Genomic DNA, 26,137 nt, shown 5'->3' with positions numbered 1-26,137 from the left:
GGTCATCTACATGATGACAGAATTCAATCACTTTTAAAGTACAATTTCAGGTTGCTTATTCCCCACTTGTTTGTCTAGTTTTCCCAATAAATCCAAATGCAGCAAGAAAATCCTGTACCTGATCCATACTGGTGAATTAAATTGATTCTGAATGCACAAGATAAAATCAGTTTCACTCCTGCAGCACCTACATCCTGAACAGCAGCACAAGAAAAACAGTCAGCACACAGAGAGAGAAAGAAAGAAAGAAAAAGGAGAGGAGAGGAGAGCAAGTCTGAAATGGAGGGAGGGTGGCATGATTACGGCATGTGACAGAGGAAAAGAGAGAGAGAGAGAGAGAGAGAGAGAGAGAGAGAGGAGTAGCAGAGGGAAAGGTGTCATTATCAGCAACAGCAGCAGTGCAGCACAAAGACGGATGGAACAGGGGTAGGTGTAGAGAGAGAAAGCGAGAGGAGAAGAGAGGCTGAGGTTTGAGGAGGACTGAGCCCTTTGCCGCAGATATGACCACGGGCTCATCATTCAACCGGACATAACCCTGATGATCCTCGTCTGCCGCTGTTGCTGCCACACACTGGAGCACAGCAGAGTGTATGTGAGCGTGTGTATGTGTGAGGGTGCGCTCAGGCGTTGCTATGAGATTCAGTGAGCTTCATCATCCATTACGGCGTGTTTCTCTGCATGTGCTTTCCTTTAGCTTAATTAATGGGACAACAGAACCTGCATTGAACATCCAGTGAGTGAGTGTATGTATGTTGAGGTTAGGCAGAAAGGGTTAGATAGGTGTAGTGTGTGTGTGTGTGTGTCTATCTGCAGGGTTATTAGAAGACAAGCATACGGTAGGATGCAAGAGCAAATGAAGTGCTCTTAACCCTGAGAGAAAGAGAGTGATAAAATAGTGAAGGAGAGAAGGGGGAAGAGGAGATACAGACAGCGTGTTTGTGTGTGTGTGTGTGTGTGTGTAAGAGAGAGAGAGAGAGAAAGAGAGAGAGAGAGAGAGAGATGCAGTATGGTTAAAGTCTCTGTGCCTCAGCATCATCAGATTTTTTTGCTGCAGATGCTACACTAGCTCATCTCTGCACTAGAGCTCTACCTTGACACACACATACACACACACACACACACACGTGTGCGCACAGAAACACATCTGCGGCTTTGAGGAGGAGCCCAACGATTTTGATCAAAAGTCAGTAGAGGGACACTGGGAGAGTTGCCGAGGGCAAAGGTCGTGACTCCTAAGGCTGAAGGTCAGAGGCGGAGTGAGACCCATAAGCGTGGCATCATGGGCGAGTGGACTATCCTGGAGAGACTGCTGGAGGCTGCGGTACAGCAGCACTCTACTATGATCGGCAGGTAAGAGATAAAGTACAGTACACACATTCACACACATACATGTACCACACATAAAGGGTGTTTGAAATTGTTATTTACATTAATTTGTTTGCATTCAAGCAGATTTGTTTGTTGTTAGAGGTGTGAGCATCAGTTTGAACAGAAGGCATCACACAATACACACACACACACACACACACACACACACACACACACACACTCTCTCCCCTGTGAATGAATTTATATTTTCAACATTGGGGAAGAATGTTACACTCCCATGAATAGACAAAAACACTCACACACTGTAATGTGTCATGAAGGTATGCTGAGATTTGGAGCTTAAAGTATGTGTATGTTTTGCATTGTGAGGACCAAATGTTCCCAGGAGTACAGTAAAACCTTAATTCACCTATATGGTGAGTAGTCCCCAGCCAGCACCACCACGAGTAAAACTACTTGATAAACATACTAAAAAATGTCTTAATGGTTTAGGGATGGGTGTAGTTTTAAGGGAAAGAAAATATCAGTGTGCATGTAGTTTTTTAGTGTGTGTCAGGCTTGAGTAAGCACTACTCTCTGCTGTGCTCATTAACCTTAACTGCAGGTAGCCCAACATCAAGGGCACGTCCTTCTCCTGTGGATGTATTTGTGACACAGAGAGCCTCTGAGAGTGTGTACATGGCACTCACGTTTATGCGTATATGTGTTTAATCAACATATTGCTATGAGGATGTAAAGACAGGATCATCAACCTTTTTCAGGCTGAGGACCCCTTAGTGTTTAGAGAGACAGAACAGGACCCCAGTTATTTATTTTATGAAATTGCGTGTTGCATTGTTGAAAGAGCGCCCTATAATAACATACGTGTATTTTCCATGGTTGATTATCTTTTATTTTACTTTATACAATTAAAGGGACAATTAAACTTTTAGCTGAACATCTGCTCCTTAACTTCGGCTTGGGTTGAAGTTAACAATATTGTATTTTTTTAAAATGTATATCTGCTTATAAAAATGTAATTAAATACTTTAAAGTTCAAACATTTGTTAGCAGACTCCCTGCAGTAATGTCGCTGACCCCCTAAGGTTCACAGACCCAATGTTGAAGAACCCTGCTTTAAATCATGGTTCAATCTTATAAACATCAAACCTGTAAAATAATACTATTTTCACCAGTATTCACCAAAAGCCAGCTATTTAAAGTTAAAGGTATAGTTCACCCAAAAATTAAAATTCTCTCATCATTTACTCACCCTCATGCCATCCCAGATGTGTATGACTTTCTTTCTTCTGCTAAACACAAACAAAGTGTAATGGTAAACTGGTAATTTTTAGAAGAATATCTTGGCTCTGTAGGTCCTTACAATGCAAGTGAATGGTGACCAGAACTTTGAAGCTCCAAAAAGTACATAAACACAGCATAAAAGTAATCCATCTGACTCCAGTGGTTTAATCCATGTCTTCTGAAGCAATCCAACTGGGTTTGGGTCAGTGCCATTGCTCTAGGCACAATCATGATTTGAAGCTTGATTACATTTCCTTGCACTTGACGCATGCGCAGAGCACTAGATGGTGCTATAGGAAGTGTAATCGAGACTTCAGATGTGATGATTTATATTGAAAAAATGGTTACATTTGGTCTGTTTTTACTTAAATCCAATTGGATCGCTTCTGAAGACATGCATCAAACCACTGTAATCATATGGATTACTTTTATGCTGCTTTTATGTGCTTTTTGGAGCTTCAAAGATTTGGACCCCATTCACAGTTCAGCAGAAGTAAGAAAGTTATACACATCTTAGATGGCATGAGGGTGAGTAAATTATACATTTTTTTGGGTGAACTAACCCTTTAATACATCAGTCTACTCCTTTAATCAGCAGTCAGTCACTTCTCCACTTCAATCGATCACAAAACATCTGACACATACTGGGAAGCAGAAATGCTGTGGTTTCATGAATCCTTAATGCGGGGTTGTCTCAGATTAGCTAATTGTGTTACATATATATCATGTAACACTTCTGTGAGAGATCTTCTCAGACTGACGCACAGACAATAGCAAAGTGCAAATATAATAGAGAAATAATAGAGTTTTTTCCAAGTTCATTCCTATTTTTCAGATACTGTTTTGGAATTTACCTCATGTAAAAAAACGTGTGTGCCTCTGTGTATATGTGTGAGAGTGTGAGGTAATCAGCGTGTTCCTCTCTCTGTTCCTTTGAGGTCTGATCAAACACTTGTATGAATGTAATTATAGATGAATAAAGACATACACACTCTGTGAATTTTTCAGCCATTTTTAGTGCCGGTCATTTTTAGTAATGACACATGCACCCTCTATTCACTCTAAATTCTATCAAACAGCCTAATCTGTCATAAGCATGTTTACCCAACTGATCCTAGCAAAAAGACAATCAAACACTTTACTGCATTACATTTGTGTATGTGTGTGTGCAAACTGATATTTATCTGTTTGCCTTCAACAAGTCAATATTTCTTTCCTCCTTATATTGTGAGAGGTCACAACACTGTAATCTATATTGTTCTCCATTGTCTGTCTGGACATAGAAACATATTAGTCAGCACTTAAAGCACATCCTCTTCTATTTCATCACAATAACACTTTTTGTAGTTTGAAGTCAAAGGCAATTTTCATGCTGAAATCTAATAGTTCAGTAGAAAGGGCACTGGTGAGTGAGTCGGCCATTTCTAGGGTTGTGTCAATCGCAAAATTGTTCCGGTGCTCTGAAACGTTCGCTCTCTTAAAATTCCCAGAGTGCACCTAAAAACAGGGAGCATCATTGCTCATTTTGTTCCCTTACCGGAAACGTTGTCATGCCTTCCGAAGTCTCTTATGAAGGGAAAATCTTATTTTATCTTAAAAAGATATGTTGTTTTTATTGTCTTTCATCCATACTGACCATGAAAGAGAAGCAATCTTTTAAATATTAGAGTTGTTAGAAAAAGGATAAAAATACAGTCCTTACTGGTCCACACCTTCTAATCTCTAATCTCACCTACGACATACATCAAAAATCAGAGAAATTTTGGTGGATATTGTTCCCCCCTCTGGAACAATATAAAGGATCTCCCTTTACATTGGACTATATTTAACATTCTATTAAAGATGTATTTAAACCTTCATAATAATGTGATTCATTAATTGTTATATATATATATATATATATATATATATATATATATATATATATATATATATATATACATTTTATTTTGTTTTTCTTTTTCTTTTTTTGGAGGCATTTATACATCTTGTAACACTGTTATAACTATATGTTACACTGATGGAGTGAATCTGATTTAAAGGGCAAATAAACAACATTGTACATTTAAATATCTACAACAAAAATGCACAACATTGCCATTTATACAGCGATGATGTTGATTAATACCAGCTGTTTTAATGTGCAAGCTCATAATCGTGTCGCAGGTGATTAAGTAATGAGTTTCCCAATGTTCAGTGGATGAACACCCTTGCCAGTGCCCGAATTCATGTTCAAGATATACTGATTCATGGCATAGGGATCAAGGGAGCTGATTCAGACATAGTCTTTCAGACATAGTCTTTTACAGATTAAATACAGAATCATCAAATAGTCTCATCATCTTTCTCTATCTTTCGTAATTTCTTCTGCACATGTGTGAACATACACACACACCTTGTGCAAATGTACAGTTTTAAGCTGCATAAAACACCTTTACAGTGGCGAGAGATAGAAACAATGTGCTCATATTATCATAAAATGTTTATTGCTAAAGTATGAACAGAGAGAGAGAGAGAGAGAGAGAGAGAGAGAGAGAGAGAGAGAGAGATTATAAAGCCCTGCAATACCAAGAGTTGAGCTAAGAAACCAGTCACCACTCTCATCTGGTCCAGAGCTTTAGTCCTGATGCTTCACCAACATACTAACCCTCATCACACTGGAGACCTGTACCAGAACAATACTGCTAAACTAATTAGATACAGCCATGTTACAACACAAACAAAACATAATTATATCACTTATTGGGAAACTCAAACACAACAACATAGCAAAATGCAATGCTATCTGGCCATAATTAGAGAATACACCATGGCAGACTATCTGTACACAGTGACAGACAAAAAAACTGAGAGCCACCTTGACAAGGAACAGACTCAGTGGTCTAAACCTCACTATAGAAAGGGGCAGACACAGGAAAACATGGCTGCAACAGGAAGAAAGGTTGTGTCCATACAAAATAAAATAGAGACAGCTGCATTTTCTAACAGAATGCACAAAATACACTGCTATCCGAGAAAATGTATACCACAAATTTAAACATATTCTCAGCACATTTGACCATTTAACAAACAATAAAAAAACTGCCCTTCTTATTAGTTGAATACAAGGACTGCTGTGTTTCTGTCTGTCACCGAATGAGGAACAGTGAGCCAACATATTTACTTGCTCTCTTTCTAGTTTTTAAGTAACATTTTATTTTTCCTTTATGTGTAACTTTAAACTACCTTGTTTGTCAATAATACTTTGTATATTTAGTTTTATTTGTCCAACATTATGTACATTGTTTTGCACTGATCAATGTTGCTGTTTTATGGGGACTTTCCATAATGGTTTTTATACAGTACAAACTTTATATTCTATCCCCTAATCCTCACAAAAACTTTCTGCATATTTACATTTTCAAAAAACATAATTTAGTATGATTTATAAGCTGACACACACTTAGTCCGTTAAAAAAGTGACCAATGTTTTAATTAAATCTAAAAATGAAAAAAGGTTTCTGTGAGGGCTATGTTTAGAGATAAGTATAGAAAATACTATTTTCTCCATATAAAAACAATAGAAGACAATGGAAAGATATGGTTAATTAAGGTGCTCAATAGCTCTCTCTGAGGAGCACTCGGACACACAACAGAGGTCAGTTGTATATAATGGGATGAGATCGTCAGCTATAAATATATTTATGTTTTTAGCAAATGGTTTTTACCAGGGACTTTGGTTAGAGAAGATGGAGAGAGAGATGGAGAAAGTAAGTGAAAACCTCTGCAAAGCTCTTAAAGTTTGTGAATAATTGACAAGTTGCGAAGAGTAGGCTATTATAGTACACTTGTTCTCTCTGATACACCCTTATTCAACCTGCAGTCTTATTTCTCCCACCAATAATGAAAATTCTGTCATCGTTTAATTACCCTCATGCCATTCCTGTAACTTTTTCCTCTTTTGTGGGATGCAAGAGGAGAATTTTTGAAGAATGTTGCTGCTGCTCTGCTTTTCCATTCACTGACTACATTTACATGGAAACCAAATAAGTGGCTTGTTGCAAGAAAGCAGCATTCTGGTTTACATGCACGGGCATACTCTGTACTTCCGTATACTGTACATGAATCTCGGTCAGTAAGCAACTTTCTCCACAGCAGATGCATGGCATCTGGTTTGTCAAGTAGGAACAAGTTGAGATGACCAGCTGAATGCTCCGCATTTAATCTCGGTAACCCTGCTGTTATCTGACACTTTCACTCACGAAATAAATGAATAATGGCTGACTGTGAATAGCGCATTTCTACAATGGAATTTGTTACTGAGTTTAAAGTTTTACCATGATGAAAACAAACTTGTGAAGCTAGGAGCGTGGGCATTCGTGTACATGTGTAGAGTATGTTTTGGGCCTTTAGAAACAACAATAGCATGGAAAGCTCTGCAGTCTTATTTCCAAACACAGAGTCAGTGTACCGTACATATTTCCAGCTGATTGCTCAAATACACACACACGCACGCACACACAGACCATGCCCCACCATCATACAGTATAAATTACACTGCTGCAAACTGACCTGCTACATGCAATTTGTGAGGTGCATTTCTGCATACATACTCATACTCACACTTGGACCAGGTGCGGTAAAATGAGTACTTCAGTGGGCTTGGGTTTTATTTCAAACATATACGCTGTGATTTCCTGTGTATCAAGTCCAGTAATTTTATTTGTATAGGGCCTTTCACAACACACATCGTTTCAAAGCAGAATTACAGAAGATCAGTCATCAACAGAAGATAAAACTGTAATATCTATAAAGTCTTAGAGTGATCATTGTGTAGTTTGATAAAATACGATTGTGAATTGTGTTTAAAAATAAGCAATAAAATAATACTTGTATTTATAACCCCAGTGAGCAAGCCGAAGGCGACTGCGGCAAGGAACAGAAAACTCCATAAGATGTTGATTAATGGAGAAAAATAACCTTGGGAGAAACCAGACTCACTGTAGGGGCCAGTTCCCCTTTTGCTAACATCATGAATATAATGTAAATTTTACTTATGTATAGTTAAAGTCATGGTTTAAAATTATTAAACTAAGTAAGTGTTAAGGGTCAGAGTTTAAACAAAATTTTGTATGAACTGTAAGATTAATGACTAAAGTCTTTGAACTCTTCTGGATTAACTGCAGAAGTTTACATAGATGCAATTGTCCTTTGTTAGTTGACTGATGAAGGCTTTTGTTGGCAATTAATTGATAGTCTATGTATTCCATTTCTAGAGTGTATATGCTCCCAGTCATCTCTCTCCATCTGTCTCTCAGTATCTCTCTATCTGTCTTGCTGCTCCTCTAGTCCGCCTTTGCTCTGCCCATCTGTCTCCCTCCTCTCCTCTTCTCTTCTCTTTCTCTTCAAATTCACTCTCTCCATTCTGCCATTCACCTCTCTCTATTTATGTCAATATATATCTTTCTCTTTGTTTAATTTAAAAGAATTGTTCACCCAAAAATCGGTCATAATTTAATCACCCTCACATTGTTTCGAACCTGCTTTACTTTCTTTCTACGTGAAACACAAAATGAGATGTTAGTCTGAATGTTGGGGACTGGCTGCTTCAGTCACCATTAACTTTCATGACTAAATTTTTCTCTCCATACATTAAAAGTTAAGGTGTGATGCTGTTATTCTGTCATTGTGTCTAACATCTCATTGTGAAGGTGAGATGCTGTCATTCTGTCTAGCATCTAATTTTGTGTTCCATGGAAGAAATTAAATAATACGGATTTGAAACAACATGAGGGTGAGTAAATGAGGACCACATTTTCTCTATTCAAGTCCCTATACCTGCTTTGAATTGTTTCCTATTTTATTTCCCCTCTCTTTCTTCACCTGTATGCATGTTCCTTGGCCTTGATATGTTCACTTTCTTTCTCTCTCATTCCCTTCTTTACACTTTCCTTTCTTTCCCAATATTCCATCAATCATTCCTCCCTCCTTCTCTCTCTCTCTCTCTCTCTCTCTCTCTCTCTCTCTCTCTCTCCCTCTCTCTCTTGCATGCACTCTCTTTCACCTTCTCTCTGGTACAGTGGAGTGCTGAGTGGTTCACTATGTGGTTGCCATAGTAACAGCAGCAGGGAGTGGGGGATGTGTTGCTAATTTACAGACCCACCAGGGCCCTTAGCCATTGATATAGAGCTAAAAAGCTAATGCTAAAATTTATTTATCTTACGCTAAATATTATAATAGTTTACACCAAAATTTCTTGCTGTTCTAATACAGTAAATTGCTGTTGACTTTGATCAAGAGTCTTAACTGCCCTACTTAGCGCAGTGCTAATATTTACCATATGTTCAATATTTCAGAAAAACAGTACTGAGTGGTACTGTTAGCTGAGCTAACATTAGCCTCTAAGCCACTGTTTCAGAACAACAGCACTAATTCAGTTTTTCAGCACTCTGTCACTGTTGGTCTTAATTGTCTTAGCACTTAGCATTAACTGCCAAACACCTACCTTATTTGAAAGAAAGAGCAAGTTCATTTAATTCTGCCCATGACAATGTATAAATGGCTGCTTGAGCCATTCTGACGAACACCTTCTGGAATTCTCCGCCACCTCAACTCACCTTTATTCTAATAATTAATAATGTCCTGGAAGGGGAACTTAGGCTCGAGCCTCTCAATTATGGATAGCAAGCCAAACCTGTTTCCCTTTATCACTCTCAAATATTTTAACATTCAAATAATATTTTAATATTCAAACAATAGTCTATTAAATTCAATACAATATTTTTGTAATACAATGCATGCGCTCCCACAGCAGCTTTACGGAAAATATAAAAAATAGAAATAACCCTCCAAGGGAGCACGCCAAAGTTTAAGCTACCCATCCATTTTTTTTTCTTTTTTTTTTTTTCTGAATTTTAAGAACATTGATTCAGAACTCAATTTATAATTATTTATATAACATTACATTAAAGTACTAATTATAAATATTTTAAAATAGGCAGAGAGAGAAATACGAGTGAATATCTGGGGGAGATAAATTAGATATTGCAAGTGTTTGTTTTGTGGAATAATTCAAGGGATATTATACACTAGGTTGGGTGTCCAGATCACAAAACTGCAGTGTCTGTTTTTGTTACTCACATTGCGAAACATTTTTTTATAATTGTCTGACCACTGGCAGACAGGGAGAGTGTTCAGGAATCCTGTTTAAAAACATTTATTATTTTGTAATTCCTTTTAGTGACGCTAGTGGTGCAGAAACGTCAGCTTTAGGTTCTGACTGAATCTCATCAATGTAAAATATAGAATAGAATAATCTATTGGTTATTTATCACCAATCAACATTCATGCAACCTTATCATAGAATGACAGTATGGCCCTATATTAAGTTACAAGAACAGTCATTGTGGAGAAATCTGGGGTTCAGTAGTTTGCTCAAGAGCACAATGGACATGTTTTAAGGATCACTCTTTGTGGGTTTGAACATGCAAAATGTTGTATCCAAGATTCTCCACCACTAAGGCACACCATCACGATATCCTAAAATAAACTTGGACTGAGGATAATATAAATCACTCCTGTGAGGTTGAACAGAATAAAATATACCTTTGTTGCAGGGTTCATAGATTAACAGGGTGGACAGGCCTAAATTAAGTATTTTATGATTATAAGTCTTGTGCAATATTGCATGTAAAATTAGTTGACTATACTGTATATAGGCCTATACAGTACAATACCCCTAATGATTCATATGAATTACATTTGCTCACAGCTCACCCAATGGGTGTGTGTGTGTGTGTGTGTAGGTGGGTTTAGGTGGTTTACGAGGACATTTCTTTAGGTAACAAACTGGAAATTACAAGGGTATTATGCTATAAATTTATGAGGGTATTTCTGGGGCATTTCCCATAATTCAAATAGCTTACAAAACAAAAATGCAGAACATTATTTGTGAGGGTTAGGTTAAGGGGATATAATCTATAATTTGTACAGTATAAAAATCATTATGTCTATGAAGCGTCCTCATAAGGATAGCCACACCAAAATGTGCATGTGTGTGTGGGCACATTTATGTGGTTTACGAGGACCATTTTTTAGGCTACAAACTGGTAATTTGTGATTTATGAGGACATTTCTAGTGTCCCCATAATTTAAATAGCTTAAAAAACATATTAAACTATGTTTTATTGAAAATGTAAAAATGCAGAAGGTTTTTTGTGAGGGTTAGGTTTAGTGGATAGAATCTTTAGTTTGTACAGTATAAAAATCATTATGTCTATGGAAACTCCTCATAATGATAGGTAGACCAACGTGTGTGTGTGTGTGTGTGTGTGTGTGTGTGTGTGTGTGTGTGTGTGTGTGTGTGTGTGTGTGTGTGTGTGTGTGTGTGTGTGTGTGTGTGTGTGTGTGTGTGTGTGTGTGTGTGTTTCTGCATCAAGATCAGGCTGCAACGGATGATGTCATGGCTGGTTCTAGAGGAAGGTTATTATCATTGAGTGAAGGACAGTCTCGGCACAAGTGTGTGTGTGTGTGTGTGTGTGTGTGTGTGTGTGTGTGTAGGTGTGTGCTAGGAGAGTAAGACAGAGTGAGGATAATTTGTGCGTTCGGGTTGCTTCTGTTGAGAAAGACAGAGTGCTAGAGACTTGCCCTTCCTTTTCTTTAAAAAAAGAGCAAAAATCTGGTTTACATTGAGGCACTTACAGTAGAAATTAAAGGGGGCCTATTTTTGAATGTTAAAATACAAATTTCTCAAAAGTATTGCCACAAGATGTAAACAATATGTGTGTTAACATGATTTGAGTGTTATAAAATCACATACTAACATTTCTGTGTAAAGTTATACCTAATTTTACAACTTTGTTGGCATGATGACATAATGTGAATTGTGCTGTGTTTTGCTGTGTATGTGAGAGAAAGGAAATTAGAAAGACAATTTAAAAATGTGCTGTTCTTCAGTCTCAGGATAAAACCTCAATGCTAATACTTTTTTTCTCTTTTTTCTTCTTTTTCCTGTTTTCTTCCATTTTTTCTTTCACCTATTTCTACCACTGCCTTTCTCTTCTCTATCTGTCTCTTTTATCTCTCCCTCAAAGGATCCTGCTGACAGTTGTGGTGATATTCCGGATCCTGATCGTGGGTATAGTGGGAGAGAAGGTGTATGAGGATGAACAGATTATGTTTATATGTAACACGCTACAGCCGGGTTGCAACCAGGCTTGCTATGATAAAGCCTTCCCCATCTCTCATATCCGTTACTGGGTTTTCCAGATCATCCTGGTCTGCACACCCAGCCTCTGTTTTATCACTTACTCTGTGCACCAGTCTGCCAAGCATAAAGATCGCAGCTACACCCTCTTGCATGGCCCTTACATTGATCATGGACACGGCCATAACCGCAAACTCCGAAACATCAATGGTATCCTAGTGCACCCAGAAAGCAAAGATGAGCGGGATTGTCTGGATTTAAAAGATATTCCCAACATTCCGCAGGGGGTCACATACTCCAAAAGTGCCAAGATACGTCAGCAGGAGGGCATCTCTCGATTCTACGTCATACAGGTGGTGTTCCGGAATGTTCTGGAAATTGGCTTTCTTGCTGGCCAGTACTTCTTGTACGGATTCAACGTTCCTGCAATGTTTGAGTGTGACCGTTACCCTTGTGTGAAGGAAGTGGAATGCTATGTGTCACGTCCCACAGAGAAGACAGTTTTCCTGGTGTTCATGTTTGCAGTTAGCGGGATCTGTGTGGTGCTGAATTTGGCCGAGGTTAACCATCTGGGCTGGCGGAAGATTAAGACAGCGATCCGCGGCGTCCAGGCTCGCAGGAAGTCTATTTGTGAGATCCGGAAAAAGGATGTGTCCCATCTGTCCTCTGTGCCCAACTTGGGCCGCACCCAGTCTAGCGAATCAGCTTATGTCTGACAGCGAATAGGGGAGAGGCTTAGACGAGGATGGGAGTGGCTGATGAGGCGACGGCCACGCCCTGTGCTGCAGACTTGACATTGCCATTTTTATGCATTGTTCAGACCGGGTGAAAGAGGGATATGGTTAAAAAACTACAGTTGAATGTTGCTGTAAATAATGTTCAAATTTGGCTTGCTAAAGTTTGCAGTGTGTAAAATACCGCTCTTTCAAACTAAGACTTTAATTATGTCTGTTGTGGAACAGAATGGGGGCTTAAACTCTATACATGACCACTTTTACACTGCAAACAGACAAAGATACACACAGATATCCTTGATCCACAAAGAACTATAAAGGTCTTCCAACAGAGAAAGAGACATTTTAGAAATATAAACAAATTAAGTTGCTTGTTGTAAAAAGAGATAGAAAGATAGAGGGATAAAGAGTGAGGGGACTGCTCAGCAAATGACTCTGAGGTATTTTAAAATATGATATCTTTTCCAGGGTCAAGGCTGAGACATCCCTCATGACAAAAGAGCAAAGTATAAAACTGTACCTCAGCACAGACTCCTCTACGCCTCTTCCCCGCTTGCTGTCTTTCATCTCTCTCTTACTACTTTCTCTGTCTCTTTCTGCATAGATTTATAGATATAGCTATTAAGTATAAAATGAAAGAAGGGAAAATTAACATTGAACTTCTGATAAGCCACACCCATATTTGATGGAGGGTGATAAGAGACTTCACTATTACATAAGACTCAACATTGACTTTAATGTCCACACCAGTCCCCAAATTCCTCTCTTTCACCAGCCCACAAGCATAATTGTACAAATCTCATAACATTAATAATGCAATGTACATGTAATTCACACATTGAAGTTTAGCTTTTGCCATTATATATATATATATATATATATATATATATATATATATATATATATATATATATATATATATATATATACTGGAGAAAAAAATACACATCAATTGCCAACAAGAAAAAAGAAAGAAGTCACAACAATTGTGTGGTTTATTTGCATTTGTTCTGTAATGGACAAACAATTAATGATTTTATACTATGGGCATTTCCAGAAAAATGCATGTTATGATGCATCATTAGAATGGCTAAATAGTGTTATGAGCTGTGTAGACAGACTGTTTTATTTTTTGCACCCAGTATTTTGGAGGTGTATTCTGAAGCATGCGAGCAGGAGATCTATAGCTCAATGGGAATGACAGAGAGAGACTATACTGAGTAAGGCTCCATTGCAGCAATAATATATATATATATATATATATATATATATATATATATATATATATATATATATATATATATATATATATATATAAATTATTAATAACTATATGTGGAAAAAAATAAATAAACTATTATAGACATAAATTAAATGGTGTAAAAAAATAATTTAGATGTTTCTCTGTGTGTGTGTTTTTATTTAAATGTGCATGTATGTGTGAGTGTATGTATGTGTCACAAACCAATACACTGCTGGATCTTTTCCATACCTGTCGATATTCCAGGCACAAAAGAGAATAACATTGTGTGTGGATAGGTGTGTATTTGACCTAAACCCCATTGGGAAGCATTCACATACTAAATAGGTTGACAATGTGAGCCATGAATTAGCCAAATTAATTCACTATCTTCCCTGAAACATTAGCAATAAAGATAGCAGTTGCTAAATTAAGAGAGTGTAAATTAAATGAAAATTACTGGAGATCAGACAGTGGAATGAGTGAGTCAGAGTTGTAAACTAAACATAGCACTATAGTCTGTGCTGGAAAACAAATGACCCTGTGTACTGCAACTATTTTTTAATTTTGGATTTGTATTAACAAATAACTTGTTAACATGATTTTGTTTTCAGGAGGACTTGTAAAAAACTTGTGTATCCTTGAGGCTCTGATGCACTCGCAGTGAAGTTTGTTCTTTGCGAATAAGAAGGTCGACACATTTTAACAACAGTATTCACCTTATTCACCCACTCCCCTTTTCTGTGCTCCACTCTTCCAAATTTGGTCATCTAAATTCCAGTTGTATTGAAGCTACTGAGAAGAGTCAATACAAATGCATTACATCTGGGAGCACTGAAAGTATTTTCACAAAGACTGGTGTGAGTCTACAGCACCCTTTTAGTATGCTCGTGAGGTGCTTTATTTTTTTACGCTACACCTTTTCATGATACAAGTATTTTTTCTGCTTAATTTTTAGGTTTCAACTTGTTGATAATTTGTGTTAAAATGTGTAGTTGATATGAATTTTCCAACAGTGACCGCTCATATTATTACACATGCAAGTTCAACATTCAAGAAAATTACAATTGTACTATCTAAAATTAATTTGCCATCCTACATATTTTAGAGGCTTAAATGTGATTAAAATTGTTGTTAATAGAAAATAAAAGAAAACATACACTTTCACATGTGTAGGGGGTTGGGGGTTTGTGTGGTTTATGAGGACATTTTTTTAGGTAACAAATTGGTAATTACAAGGGTATTTATGCTATAAATGTGGTTTATTAGGACATTTCTAGTGTCCCCATAATTCAAATAACTTAAAAAACATACTAAATTAAGTTTTTTTGAAAATTAAAAAAATGCTAAATGTTTTTTTTTGTGAGGGTTAGGTTTAGGGTTAGGGGATATAATCTATAGTTCATGCAGTATAAAAAATATTATTTCTATGGTGAGTCCTCATAAGGATAGCCACACCAACATGTGTGTACGCTGTGTGTGTGTGTGTGTGTGTGTGTGTGTGTGTGTGTTCACACATCTTTAATTCCTTGCCTGACTTCATGCCCATTCAAATATGTGTGTGTGTAGGTGGAAAAAATAAGATTCATAAGATTGTGCATGTGTTGTGTGAATAAAGGAGAGCGAGAGAGAGAGAGAGAGAGAGAGAGAGAGAGAGAGAGAGAGAGAGAGAGATGGGGTGGTTCAGGTATTATCGCGTATTATCGTGTGCGTGTGTGTGTGTGTGCATGTGTGTGTGTGTGAATATAGTTGTTCCTGTAACCTGTAAATCCACTTCGCTAGTTAAATACACTTTGACATCAATACCACAGATGTCTATATTGAACCACTAGAACAGAAGTTTTGAGACAAAATTATCAAGATGGCTGGGCGCTAGTTTCTCTGTTTTGAACCACCACAACAAACTCAAAAACACCTTCTGTTTGTCTTGATTTTGTTAAAAATGATGTCACACCCATTCTTTCTTTGATTTCACTATAAGTATATTGGCAACTTCTGGAAATTGCCAGTTAGTCAGACAGATTTGAGCTTTCCAGCTCATTAAGGTACTCTCCAGTTTTTTTGTGCAATATGCATCAGATGGTCATTGAACAGACTTTGGGCGTGCCTTCAGAGTCTGAGACTGGTATAAACAGGGATTAAGTTCTACCTCCCGTTCTGATGGTACAATCTGGCCATCTTGGCCTAGGCAGATATCAGTCAGGTGAGAACCGTGGTAGAGCAACACGAGCAGAGTTTGGCTGGAACAACTTCAAGCTCAATGCACCCCTGTCAAGCAGACTTCGGAGTCAACCGCTGCCCATATGAAGGACATCATAGTGCAGCTCCAGTCCCTTCGATGAGCGCTCCCTCTATACTTCACCCAAGAGCCTTCTCAGCCTTCCAGTTTTGTCAATGAGTGTTCAAAGGATGCCTATGGTATTGTATTAATGTTAGGCCGGGCATGATGCCTTGATCACACCAAAAAAGTATACAATTTAACACAGACACCCCACTCCCCAATTGCTTTCATTAAATCTCTTTTTTCTCTGTCTCTTTCTGCATAATTTTATAGATAGCTATTAAATTTAAAATGAAAGGAGAGGAAATAAACACTGATCTTCTTAGAATCCACACCCACATTTGCTGACTATGAGAGACTCCAGCCTCACATAAAGATCAACTTTGACTTTATCATCCACACCACAGTGTTCACAACCCCTGTTTAAAAATCCAGATCCCTTTCTATCACCAACCCAAAAACCATTACTTATATCAGTAGATACAGGGCATTCAGAAAGAATTTAGACCCCTTAATTTTTTCACATTTTGTTATGTTGCAGACTTATGCTAAAATGCTTTTAAAAAAATCATATAAATCTACACTCCATACCCCATAATGACAAAACAAAAACCGGAATATTACATTGACTTCAGTATTCAGACACTTAACACCTTTGGCATCAATTACAGCCTCAAGTCTTTTGGGGTGTGATGCTAAAAGCTTTGCACACCTGGATTTGGGGATTTTCTGCCATTCTTCTCTGCAGATCCACTCAAGCTCTGTCAGGTTGGATGGGGGCCATCGGTGGACAGCCATTTTCAGGTCTCTCCAGAGTTGTTCGATTGGGTTCAAGTCCGGGATCTGACTGGGCAACACAAGGGTATTTACAGAGTTGTCCCTAAGCCAGTCTTGCATTGTCTTGGCTGTGTGCTTAGGGTCATTGTCCTGTTGGAAGGTGAACCTTCGGTCCAGTCCGAGGTCCTAAAAGCTCTGGACCAGGTTTTCATTAAGCATATCTATGTATTTTGCTGCGTTCAGCTTTACTTCAACCCTGACCAGACCCTGATGCTGAAAAACACCTCCACAGCATGATGCTACCACCACCATGCTTCACCGTTGGGATGGTATTGTGAAGGTGATGAGCGGTGCCTGGTTTCCTCCAGACATGATGATTGGAATTGAGGCCAAACAGTTAAATCTTTGTTTCATCAGACCAGAGAATCTTGTTTCTCACAATCTGAGCATCCTTTAGAAGCTTTTTTGTTTCTTGCACTGAGGAGAGGCTTTCGTCTTGCCACTCTGCTCTAAAGACCAGACTGGTGGAGTGTTGCAGTGATAGCTGTCCTTATGCAAGTTTCTCCCATTTCCACACATGATCTCTGGAGCTCAACCAGAGTTACCATTGGGTTCTTGGTCACCTCTTTTACCAAGGCCCTTCTCCCCCTATTGCTCAGTTTGGCCTGGCAGCCAGCTCTAGGAAGATTTCTGGTTGTTCCAAACGTCTTCCATTTAAGAATTATGGAGGCCACAGTGCTTTTGGGAACCTTCAAAGCAGCCATAATTTTTTGTAGCCTTCCCCAGATCTGTGCCTCAACACAATCCTGTCTTTGATCTCTGCAGGCTGTTCCTTTGGCCTCATGGCTTGGTTTTTGCTCTGATATGCATTTTCAGCTGTGAGGCCTTATATAGACAGGTGTGTGCTTTTTAAATCATGTCCAATCAATTGAATTTGTCACAGGTGGACTCCAATCAAAGTGTAGAAGCATCTCACAGACTGTCCATAGAAATGGGATGCACCTGAGCTAAATTTCAAAGGGTGTGAATATTTATGTCAATGTGATATTTCATTATTTATTTTTTTTATGAATTTGCAAAGGTATCCAAATTCTGTTTTTTGTTTTGTCATTATGGGGTATGGAGTGTAGATTGGTATGAAAAAAATTTAATAATTTAGAGCAATTTAGCATCAGGCAGCAACATAACAAAATGTGAAAATGAAGGGGTCTGAATACTTTCTGAATGCACTGTATACAACAATTCTCTGTGTGTGTTTGTGTGTGTGTGTGTGTGTGTGTGTGTGTGTGTGTGTGTGCGTGTGTGCATGCATGTTTCCGTCCAAGTGGATCTGTAGCCCAAGGATCTTTATCCAGAATGCAATCATTGAAGTGAGGAAGCCATAAAAGCACAAATCATAAATACTAAGAAACAAATACACAGTACTGGAACTACTGTAAAGATTCCAGGCAAAACAGAGAAAGACTGTGTGTGTAGGTGTGTATTTCACCTTAACCCAGTTGGAATTGCATTCTCACACTAAATAGGTTTAGGCCTACACTGTGAGCCATGAATTAGCCAAGCTACAAGGTTCATTTCTGGGCCATATTTGGTGCTGTCACAAAAATGGAACTTCTCAGTGTTTTCCCTCTTTATTCTCGCATGGTTGTATTTGTCAACATGAACTAAAAATTAACAATCATTTTATAGCACTGTGGAGCAGAGGGGGGCGGGGCCAGGTCGGAATATCGCGCCCCCGGTCCCCAATCGGCCAGATGAGGCGCGCGAGGGATAAATGCGGCCGGTGACGATGGTTCGAGAGAGAGAGAATTACGGGCATGTAAGTCATGTGTGTGTTTGTTTATGCTTTTGGTTTAAGTTCTCATTAAATTATGATTTATATTGACAAGCCGGTTCTCGCCTCCTCCTTGCCCATCCTTTTACTGTTTTACAAGCACTTATAAATGTTGGTTAGTGTTAATTTCAACATAGACTAACTAATGCATTTTTAACATGAAAAGTTGTGTACACTAACATTATTAAATGCATTATGAACTGACAATGAATAATATTCTTTTCATAAATTAACATGAACATTTTAAGATTAATAAATGCTGTGAATAATTATTGTTAATTTCATGATATATAAAAACAATTCTAATATTACCAAATAGAACCATATTTTAAAATGTTACATTAAAAGATTAAAACCTGTCAAGGTGTGGACTAATTTTAAAAGCAAAATGTAAAAACCAAAAAGAAACCAGCAGTTAAATAAAATAATAATTTAAAGAAATATTTGTTATAATATATTTTTATTTATATATACATTTACTGGTTGACACAAAAATTTTTTGTGTTGAACCAAGTCTTTGCTAAAAACAAATGTGTGCTGTTGTGAGCTCCAGGTTGTGTTGGGGAACTCTTGGTGTTTCAATAATACCAGAAACATCTATAATTTAGATTACAACAGTGATACTGCAATCACACCCTCCTGTACACACCAAATGACTCAGCATTAAAAATTAACTCCTACAGAGAGAGTGAAAGAGAAAGATAGGGAGAGAGATTGTGTTGCTGAATATGTTGTTAGAATACCAGAGGGAGGGCAGTGCAGTACAATAATCTGTGTATTTGGCTGCTAAACAAGTGAAAATAAAAATGCACAGTAAAAACATTAACCTCTCTGACCTTTGCTCTTGTAAACCTTTGACAGTAAAGCAAAATCTATTTTGGTCCCTTACAGTGAAGCAGTAAAGCAGCATAAGGCAGCAGGATTGGTGCAGTGGAGAGGTGGAGTGTTGGAATGATGGAAAGGTATTTGTCAATGTTATTTTTTTATGTTCATTCCTGGTGCCTCCGACGTTCTTAAATTTATAAAATCTCTTCAGTTATAGTATAAAATATCATGCAGTTGCAGAAAAAACTACACTCACTGACAGTGTTGGGTAATGTTACTTTTAAAAGTAACTCGTTAGAATATTGCGTTATTCCTTAAAAAAGTAACTTAATTAATTAAAAAGCAATTTTTTAATGGAAAGTAAAGAATTACATTAGTTACATGACTTCTCATCATCAAGGCGTTTCCATCCGCAGAACTGCCGCTCACTGGATGTTTTTTGTTTTTGGCACCATTCAGAGTCAATTCTGGAGACTGCTGTGTGTGAAAATCCCAGGAGATCAGCAGTTACAGAAATTCTCAAACCAACCCGTCTTGAACCAAAAATATTGCAATGGACAAGATAAAATTTTTCCCCATACTGATGGTTGATGTGAACATTAACTGAAGCTCCTTACCTGTATTTGCATGATTTTATTCATTGCACTGCTGCTACACAATTGACTGATTAGATAATTGCATGAATAAGTAGGAATACAGCTGTTCCTAATAAAGTGCTCAGTGAGTGTATATGAACCCCTGGATTTACCAGGATTCTCAACAGCAGAATGGCTGCAACAGAAGGAAATACACCTTCTGAAGTGGCCCACTCACAGCCATGACCTTAACCTTAACAGCCTCAAGAGAGCAATACACACCATACAACACAAGATTATGGCTCAGTTGAAACAGTTTTGTAAAGAAGAATTGTGCAACATTCCTTCTGGCCATTCTTGTTTGATCCACGATTTAGGAAACATTTGGTGGAGGTCATTGCAGCCAAAGGAGGTCAACCAGTTATTAAATCCAAAGGTTTCAATACTTTGTCCACCCTGCACTGTGGATGTTAAAGACGTGAAAACACGGTTTGTATGTAGACTGTGTTTGTCTATTGTTGTGATTTAGCTAAAATTAGCTCACATTTTATTATTAATTAAGGCAGAAATCCAATTAAATCCAAATGATTTAAAAAAAAAAAAAAAGATTATTAATGAACATATTAAATCAATGCAATACAAAAATAAACAGTGATAGGTGACACAATTTTTTTTTTTTTAAATGTCAGCCAAAAAGCAAGGATATTTCTAAATTGAGCCTCCCTGTATTATTTCATTGTTACTATAGTATTATAATCCTAATCATAATCCTCAAATGAAGTGAGGATGACTTTATGAGAAACAGTTAGGACAGTTAATGGATTTGGAGGACATAGAGGAAGACAAAGGGAAGAGAGACAGAAAGAGAGAGTGCATTGAAAAGGATTAAAACACAATGGAAGAAATAAATTGGACAGAATTACAAAAGGTAGTTGTGCAGCCTACCAGAGAATAATCAGTTATTGAGGGCCGTTGCAGCTATGAAATTAATTTGTTCAAAAAGTTATTAAATTATATCTATTATAACATATAACATTGTAAATTCATGATAAATAATAACTCAATTTTGTTAAACCTGGGGCGGTTTAACAAATTTGTTTTATGTGTAAATAAAACAAGAGATTTTAAAGCTTGTCTTGAGCTGTAATACAATTGATCTCAAAATCAGTTAATGAAAAGATCAATGCACAGAGAACTAAAGAAAATTGCTAAATCAATAAATTGAGATCAATCAGTGTGTTTTTACTCATACATGCATGTGCACATAAACTTACAAAGCAGTCTTTCCCTCATTTAGATGAAGAAACAAAATGCATCTAAAAGAACCCATGCTAAAGACCAAAAGGAATGTCTTTCACATTGGTCTGAGAACAGGAGATAACCAGCCACATAGCAGGGCATGAGAGGAGACGAGATTAGCCAGAGAGAGATGAAGAAAGAAGAAGAAGAAAAGGCAATCAGAAAGAATCACATCAGAGAAGGAAAACAGACCTCACTGCTCACAGCTGATCTGGTGTGGTCCAACTTCCATCCAAATACACCATCATACATTCATGCATACATACATACACCCAAAGCGCATAACATCGGGTTCACTTGTTCAGTGCTTTAAGTAGTCTAGAATTCTCAAAATCTATCTCATATGTTCGGACATTTTTAAAGCTAAATTGTGTCATTTATGCCTCACTAACGGCACTGAAAATATACAGGTTTCCTCAACACTCTCCCAAATGTCCATTGGTAACAACTTATTTAACTGGTTTTATTAAAGACAAAAACATTATTTAACACCACTGAATCAACCTGAATACATTAGGCTACACCAACAAACCTTTTTGGGTTAGAACAGGAAGAAATAGCTCCAAGTAAAGATCACAGGTTACCACTTTTTACAGTGCAGTTTACTCAAGGCAGAGTCTCTGCCCAGCAGTATGTGAGCAGTGGAACCAGACGTTGTTAAACACAAGCCTTGAACTTTATTCCTTACATGAGTCATGTAAATAATGGAGGGGTTCTGACATTCAGGAAGAAATCTTGAGGCAAAGACGCACGCGCGCGCACGCACGCACACACACACACACACACACACACACACACACAAACACACATGCACACACACACCCACACACACACACACACACACACACACACACACACACACACACATGTTGTGCTGCAGATCATATTTACCCTCTTATTTACAATGAGACACAATGAGAGGTAGAGAGTAGAGATCAGTTTATTTTAGTCCATATATAACATCAGATTAAAACTATATGAATCTAAACTTTATCTCAGCAGTATCTATACAACACTAGTGCACATTTAATCGAAGCTCACCTCCTAGTTTACCCTCAAACATCAAAATCCATAGCTTGTCTTCATGTTAACCTTTGTGTAACACAGTGCTGTATAGAAATTCAATGAAGAGTGAGTATAAAGACGTTCTCTTCTGTGACCTGTTAATTATAAAGGTTCTCTGAACACAGAGGTGACCTAATTAGGGCTACATCATAGCTCATAAAACTGACTGTAACATGGTAGTAACTCTGTATACCCTTGTTACCTTTACCAGTGTCCTTGGGGTCAAAAATCTGTTTATGTATTGTCATACCTGTCAAAAGGGCCTCTGAATGTGTAGGTTATTCTGCGGCATTGATAATCAACTATAGCATTGAACAGCTAAGCTGATCTACAGGGAAATGGTTTACATCTGGCCAGAAAGAGGTTGAGTGGTAAGGTTTGTTGACTGAAGCTTTGGGAGGATGGACATTTAGATAGAATTCAAGACTCTGATAAACAAAGTATTTCTGCACATTTTCCAGTAAGAATTAACTGACTGTCAAATGGAATCATACATACAAAATTAAGCAATAAACACGAATGTATGTTGGTGTTTGTTTGTGTGTGCGTGCGTGTGTTTGTGTGTGTTTTGGCATGTTTATGTGGTTTACAAGGACAATTTTTTAAGGGTATTATGCTATAAATGTAGTTTATGAGGACATTTGTAGTGTCCCCATTATGTAAACAGCTTAAAAAACATACTAAACGATGTTTAATTGAAAATGTAAAAATGCAGAACGTTTTCTGTGAGGGTTAGGTTTAGGGGATAGAATCTTTAGTTTGTACAGTATAAAAATCATTATGTCTATGGAAAGTCCTCATAATGGTAGGTAGACCAACATATGTGTGTGTGTGTTTGTGTGTGTGTGTATGTGTGTGTGTGTGTGTGTGTGTGTGTGTGTGTGTGTGTGTGTGTGTGTGTGTGTGTGTGTGTGTGTGTGAGCGTGTATTTATCACTTTGTGGGGACCAAATGTCCCCATAAGGATAGTAAAACCCGAAATTTTTGACCTTGTGGGGACATTTTGTCGGTCCCCATGAGGAAAACAGCTTATAAATCATTCTAAATTATGTTTTTGAAAATGTAAAAATGCAGAAAGTTTTCTGTGAGGGTTAGGTTTTAGGGGTAGGGTTAGGTTTAGGGGATAGAATATAAAGTTTGTACAGTATAAAAACCATTATGTCTATGGAAAGTCCCCATAAAACATGGAAACCAAACTGTGTGTGTGTGTGTGTGTGTGTGTGTGTGTGTGTGTGTGTGTGTGTGTGTGTGTGTAAAAGAGCAAGGTAAGGGAGAAAAAGAGGGGGAGAGTACAAGATGGAGGCGTCTCTGTGAATTACGAGGGTGGGAGCAGTCAGGTGTAACAGCAGCTGGAACAGAGTTACATAGCACAAATACAGCTTACCTTATCTCACTGAGAGAAAAACAAGCTTCGTCATGATTATATCACAACGTTTGTGTTTATGTGAACATAGGCAACTATGAATCTAAAGTGACATCCGTGACGTATGGAGTCCCACCAGGCTCAGATCTTGCACCGCTCCTGTTCAAACTGTGTATGGACAAAGGGCAAATTATGAAAAAAGATACCTTTGCTATGCAGACAACACCAAGATTTACTTAGCCCTATCGCCAAATTACTACAGCCCCATAGAGTCTCTATGCCTGTGCATTGACGAAATGAACAGTTGGATGTGCCTAAACTTCCTTCAGATAACAATACAGAGGTCACTGTATGTGAACACAGGTGAACGTTGACTCCAGGGGTCTTAAGACACAAAATCAAGTAAGGAATCTTGGTGTCAATTTAGAGTCAGACCAAGTTTCAGTAGTCATATCAAGCAATAACTAAATCAACCTATAATTTCAAAAATATTGTGAGAATTAGATGTTTTGTATCCAGTCAAAACTTGTTTATACATTCATCACTAGTAGGGTCGATTACTGCAATGGGTGCCTGACTGGCCTTCCCAAAAAAGACCATTAGACAGCTGCAGCTCATTCAGAATGCTACTTGCAGAATTCTCACCAGATATGCAGATATGCTTGTTGAATACAAACCTAATAGACTTCACAGATCATTAGGATCAAGTCAGTTTGAAATACCAAGGGTTCACTCAAAATAAGGTAAACAGTGTTTAGCTTTTATGTCACCCTCAGCTGGAACCATCTTCTAGAAATTTCATTTTCATTCATATTTTTATTTATTTATTTTATTACTTTTATTTTCATTTCTTGTTCTTAATTGGTTTTAAAATATATTTTTATGTATCTTGTATTTTCTTTAGCATTTTTATATAAAGCACTTTGAATTACCATTGTGTGTGAAATGTGCTACATAAATAAACTTGCCTTGCCTTTGTGAAAACACTGCACATTTACAAACTAAAAGACACAATAATGAAACCAATAATGTCCAACTACTGCCAGTAATCCACTGCAACTAATGTTGTAACTTTTATAAATCAGTTTGAAGATTTACTTTATTGTTACTTTACAGGTAAGCAACAGCTACATGATGTGGAAAACTACACAAACACTTTTTCATTGCCTTGGTATAATATAGCTCTAAGTAAAATATTATATATTTTCTATCCCCTAAACCTAACCATCACAGATACCCATATAAACCAGAATTTTTTTTAAATTGTCATCATTGCCATTATGTAGTATGATATAAGTCATTATCTTGTGGGGACTGTTGGCTGATCCCCAAAATTTGGGTGAACTTTATGAGGACATTTATATTGTAGGCAAAAGACACACATCAGGATATCTAATAACAAAATTGTGATTGCAGCCTGCAAAGAGGGGGTTAATCTTTGTGGAATTATTCTGTTTAATTTGCAGCTGTGCATTCAGAGTTCACTGCAGTACTGTGATGGTACCTGCATGTGTGGGCCGACAATATTCTTCTCCTTACTATTCAAAGTCCAGAGGCTATTTTTAATGCCGTAAACAAGACAACAAGATGATATTTCATACAAATATTATTTACAAACATGTACTTTTGTGCATTCAACCTACAACTCTCTAGTTACATGGTGTAGGCATGCATTTATGTATGTAGACTGTATTTTTCTGGTGTGCATGAGAATGTTAATTCAATACAGCGCAGTGCAGTACTCTGCAGTGCAGGTTTGGAGAGTGTTACTGAGATTAGGAGACTCTTTATAGCGAGGGAGTAAAGGGGTGTGTGTGTCTTGAGGAATGACTGGGGAAAATTGCAGTGGCAGCAGAACTCAGCTGCAGGAGCTCAGCACTCCCCTTACCTCCCTCCCCTCTTGTCAACCCCCCAACCCCACCCTTCAAGAGGGATTCTCCTTCAGCTCCATCCTCCCAATTTAATAATCAGTGTGATCGTCCTGAGCAAATTTAAACAGGACAGGATAATACCTGAACCACCCCATCTCTCACTCTCTCTCTCTCTATCTCTATCTCACTCTCTCTCTCTCTCCTATATTCACACAACACATGCACACTCTTATATTTTCCACACACACACATATTTGAATGGGCATGCAGTCAGGTTAGGAATTAAAGATGTGTGAACACACACACACACACACACACACACACATGTTGGTGCGGCTCTCCTCGTGAGGACTCTCCATAGACATAATGATTTTTATACTGTACAAACTATAGATTATATCCCCTAAACCTAACCCTCACAAAAAGTGTTCTGCATTTTTACATTTTCAAAAAAAAAAGTTTAGTATGTTTTTTTAC

General features: G+C 37.7%; 1 protein-coding gene across 1 annotated transcript; it reads left to right on the top strand.

Annotated features, from left to right (window-relative positions):
* The first annotated feature begins 373 nt into the window (after window positions 1–373).
* Window positions 374–13,762, top strand: LOC127621091 (gap junction delta-2 protein-like). The gene is made up of 2 exons (XM_052094547.1): window positions 374–1,350; window positions 11,685–13,762. The coding sequence occupies exons 1-2, from the start codon at window positions 1,280–1,282 to the stop codon at window positions 12,511–12,513; spliced, it is 900 nt and encodes a 299-aa protein (XP_051950507.1). The 5' UTR covers window positions 374–1,279; the 3' UTR covers window positions 12,514–13,762.
* The last annotated feature ends 12,375 nt before the right edge of the window (window positions 13,763–26,137 follow it).

The sequence above is a fragment of the Xyrauchen texanus genome, chromosome 3 (genome assembly GCF_025860055.1).
Source record: "Xyrauchen texanus isolate HMW12.3.18 chromosome 3, RBS_HiC_50CHRs, whole genome shotgun sequence".
Taxonomy (NCBI): domain Eukaryota; kingdom Metazoa; phylum Chordata; class Actinopteri; order Cypriniformes; family Catostomidae; genus Xyrauchen; species Xyrauchen texanus.
This window is presented reverse-complemented; position numbering and strand designations above follow the sequence as displayed.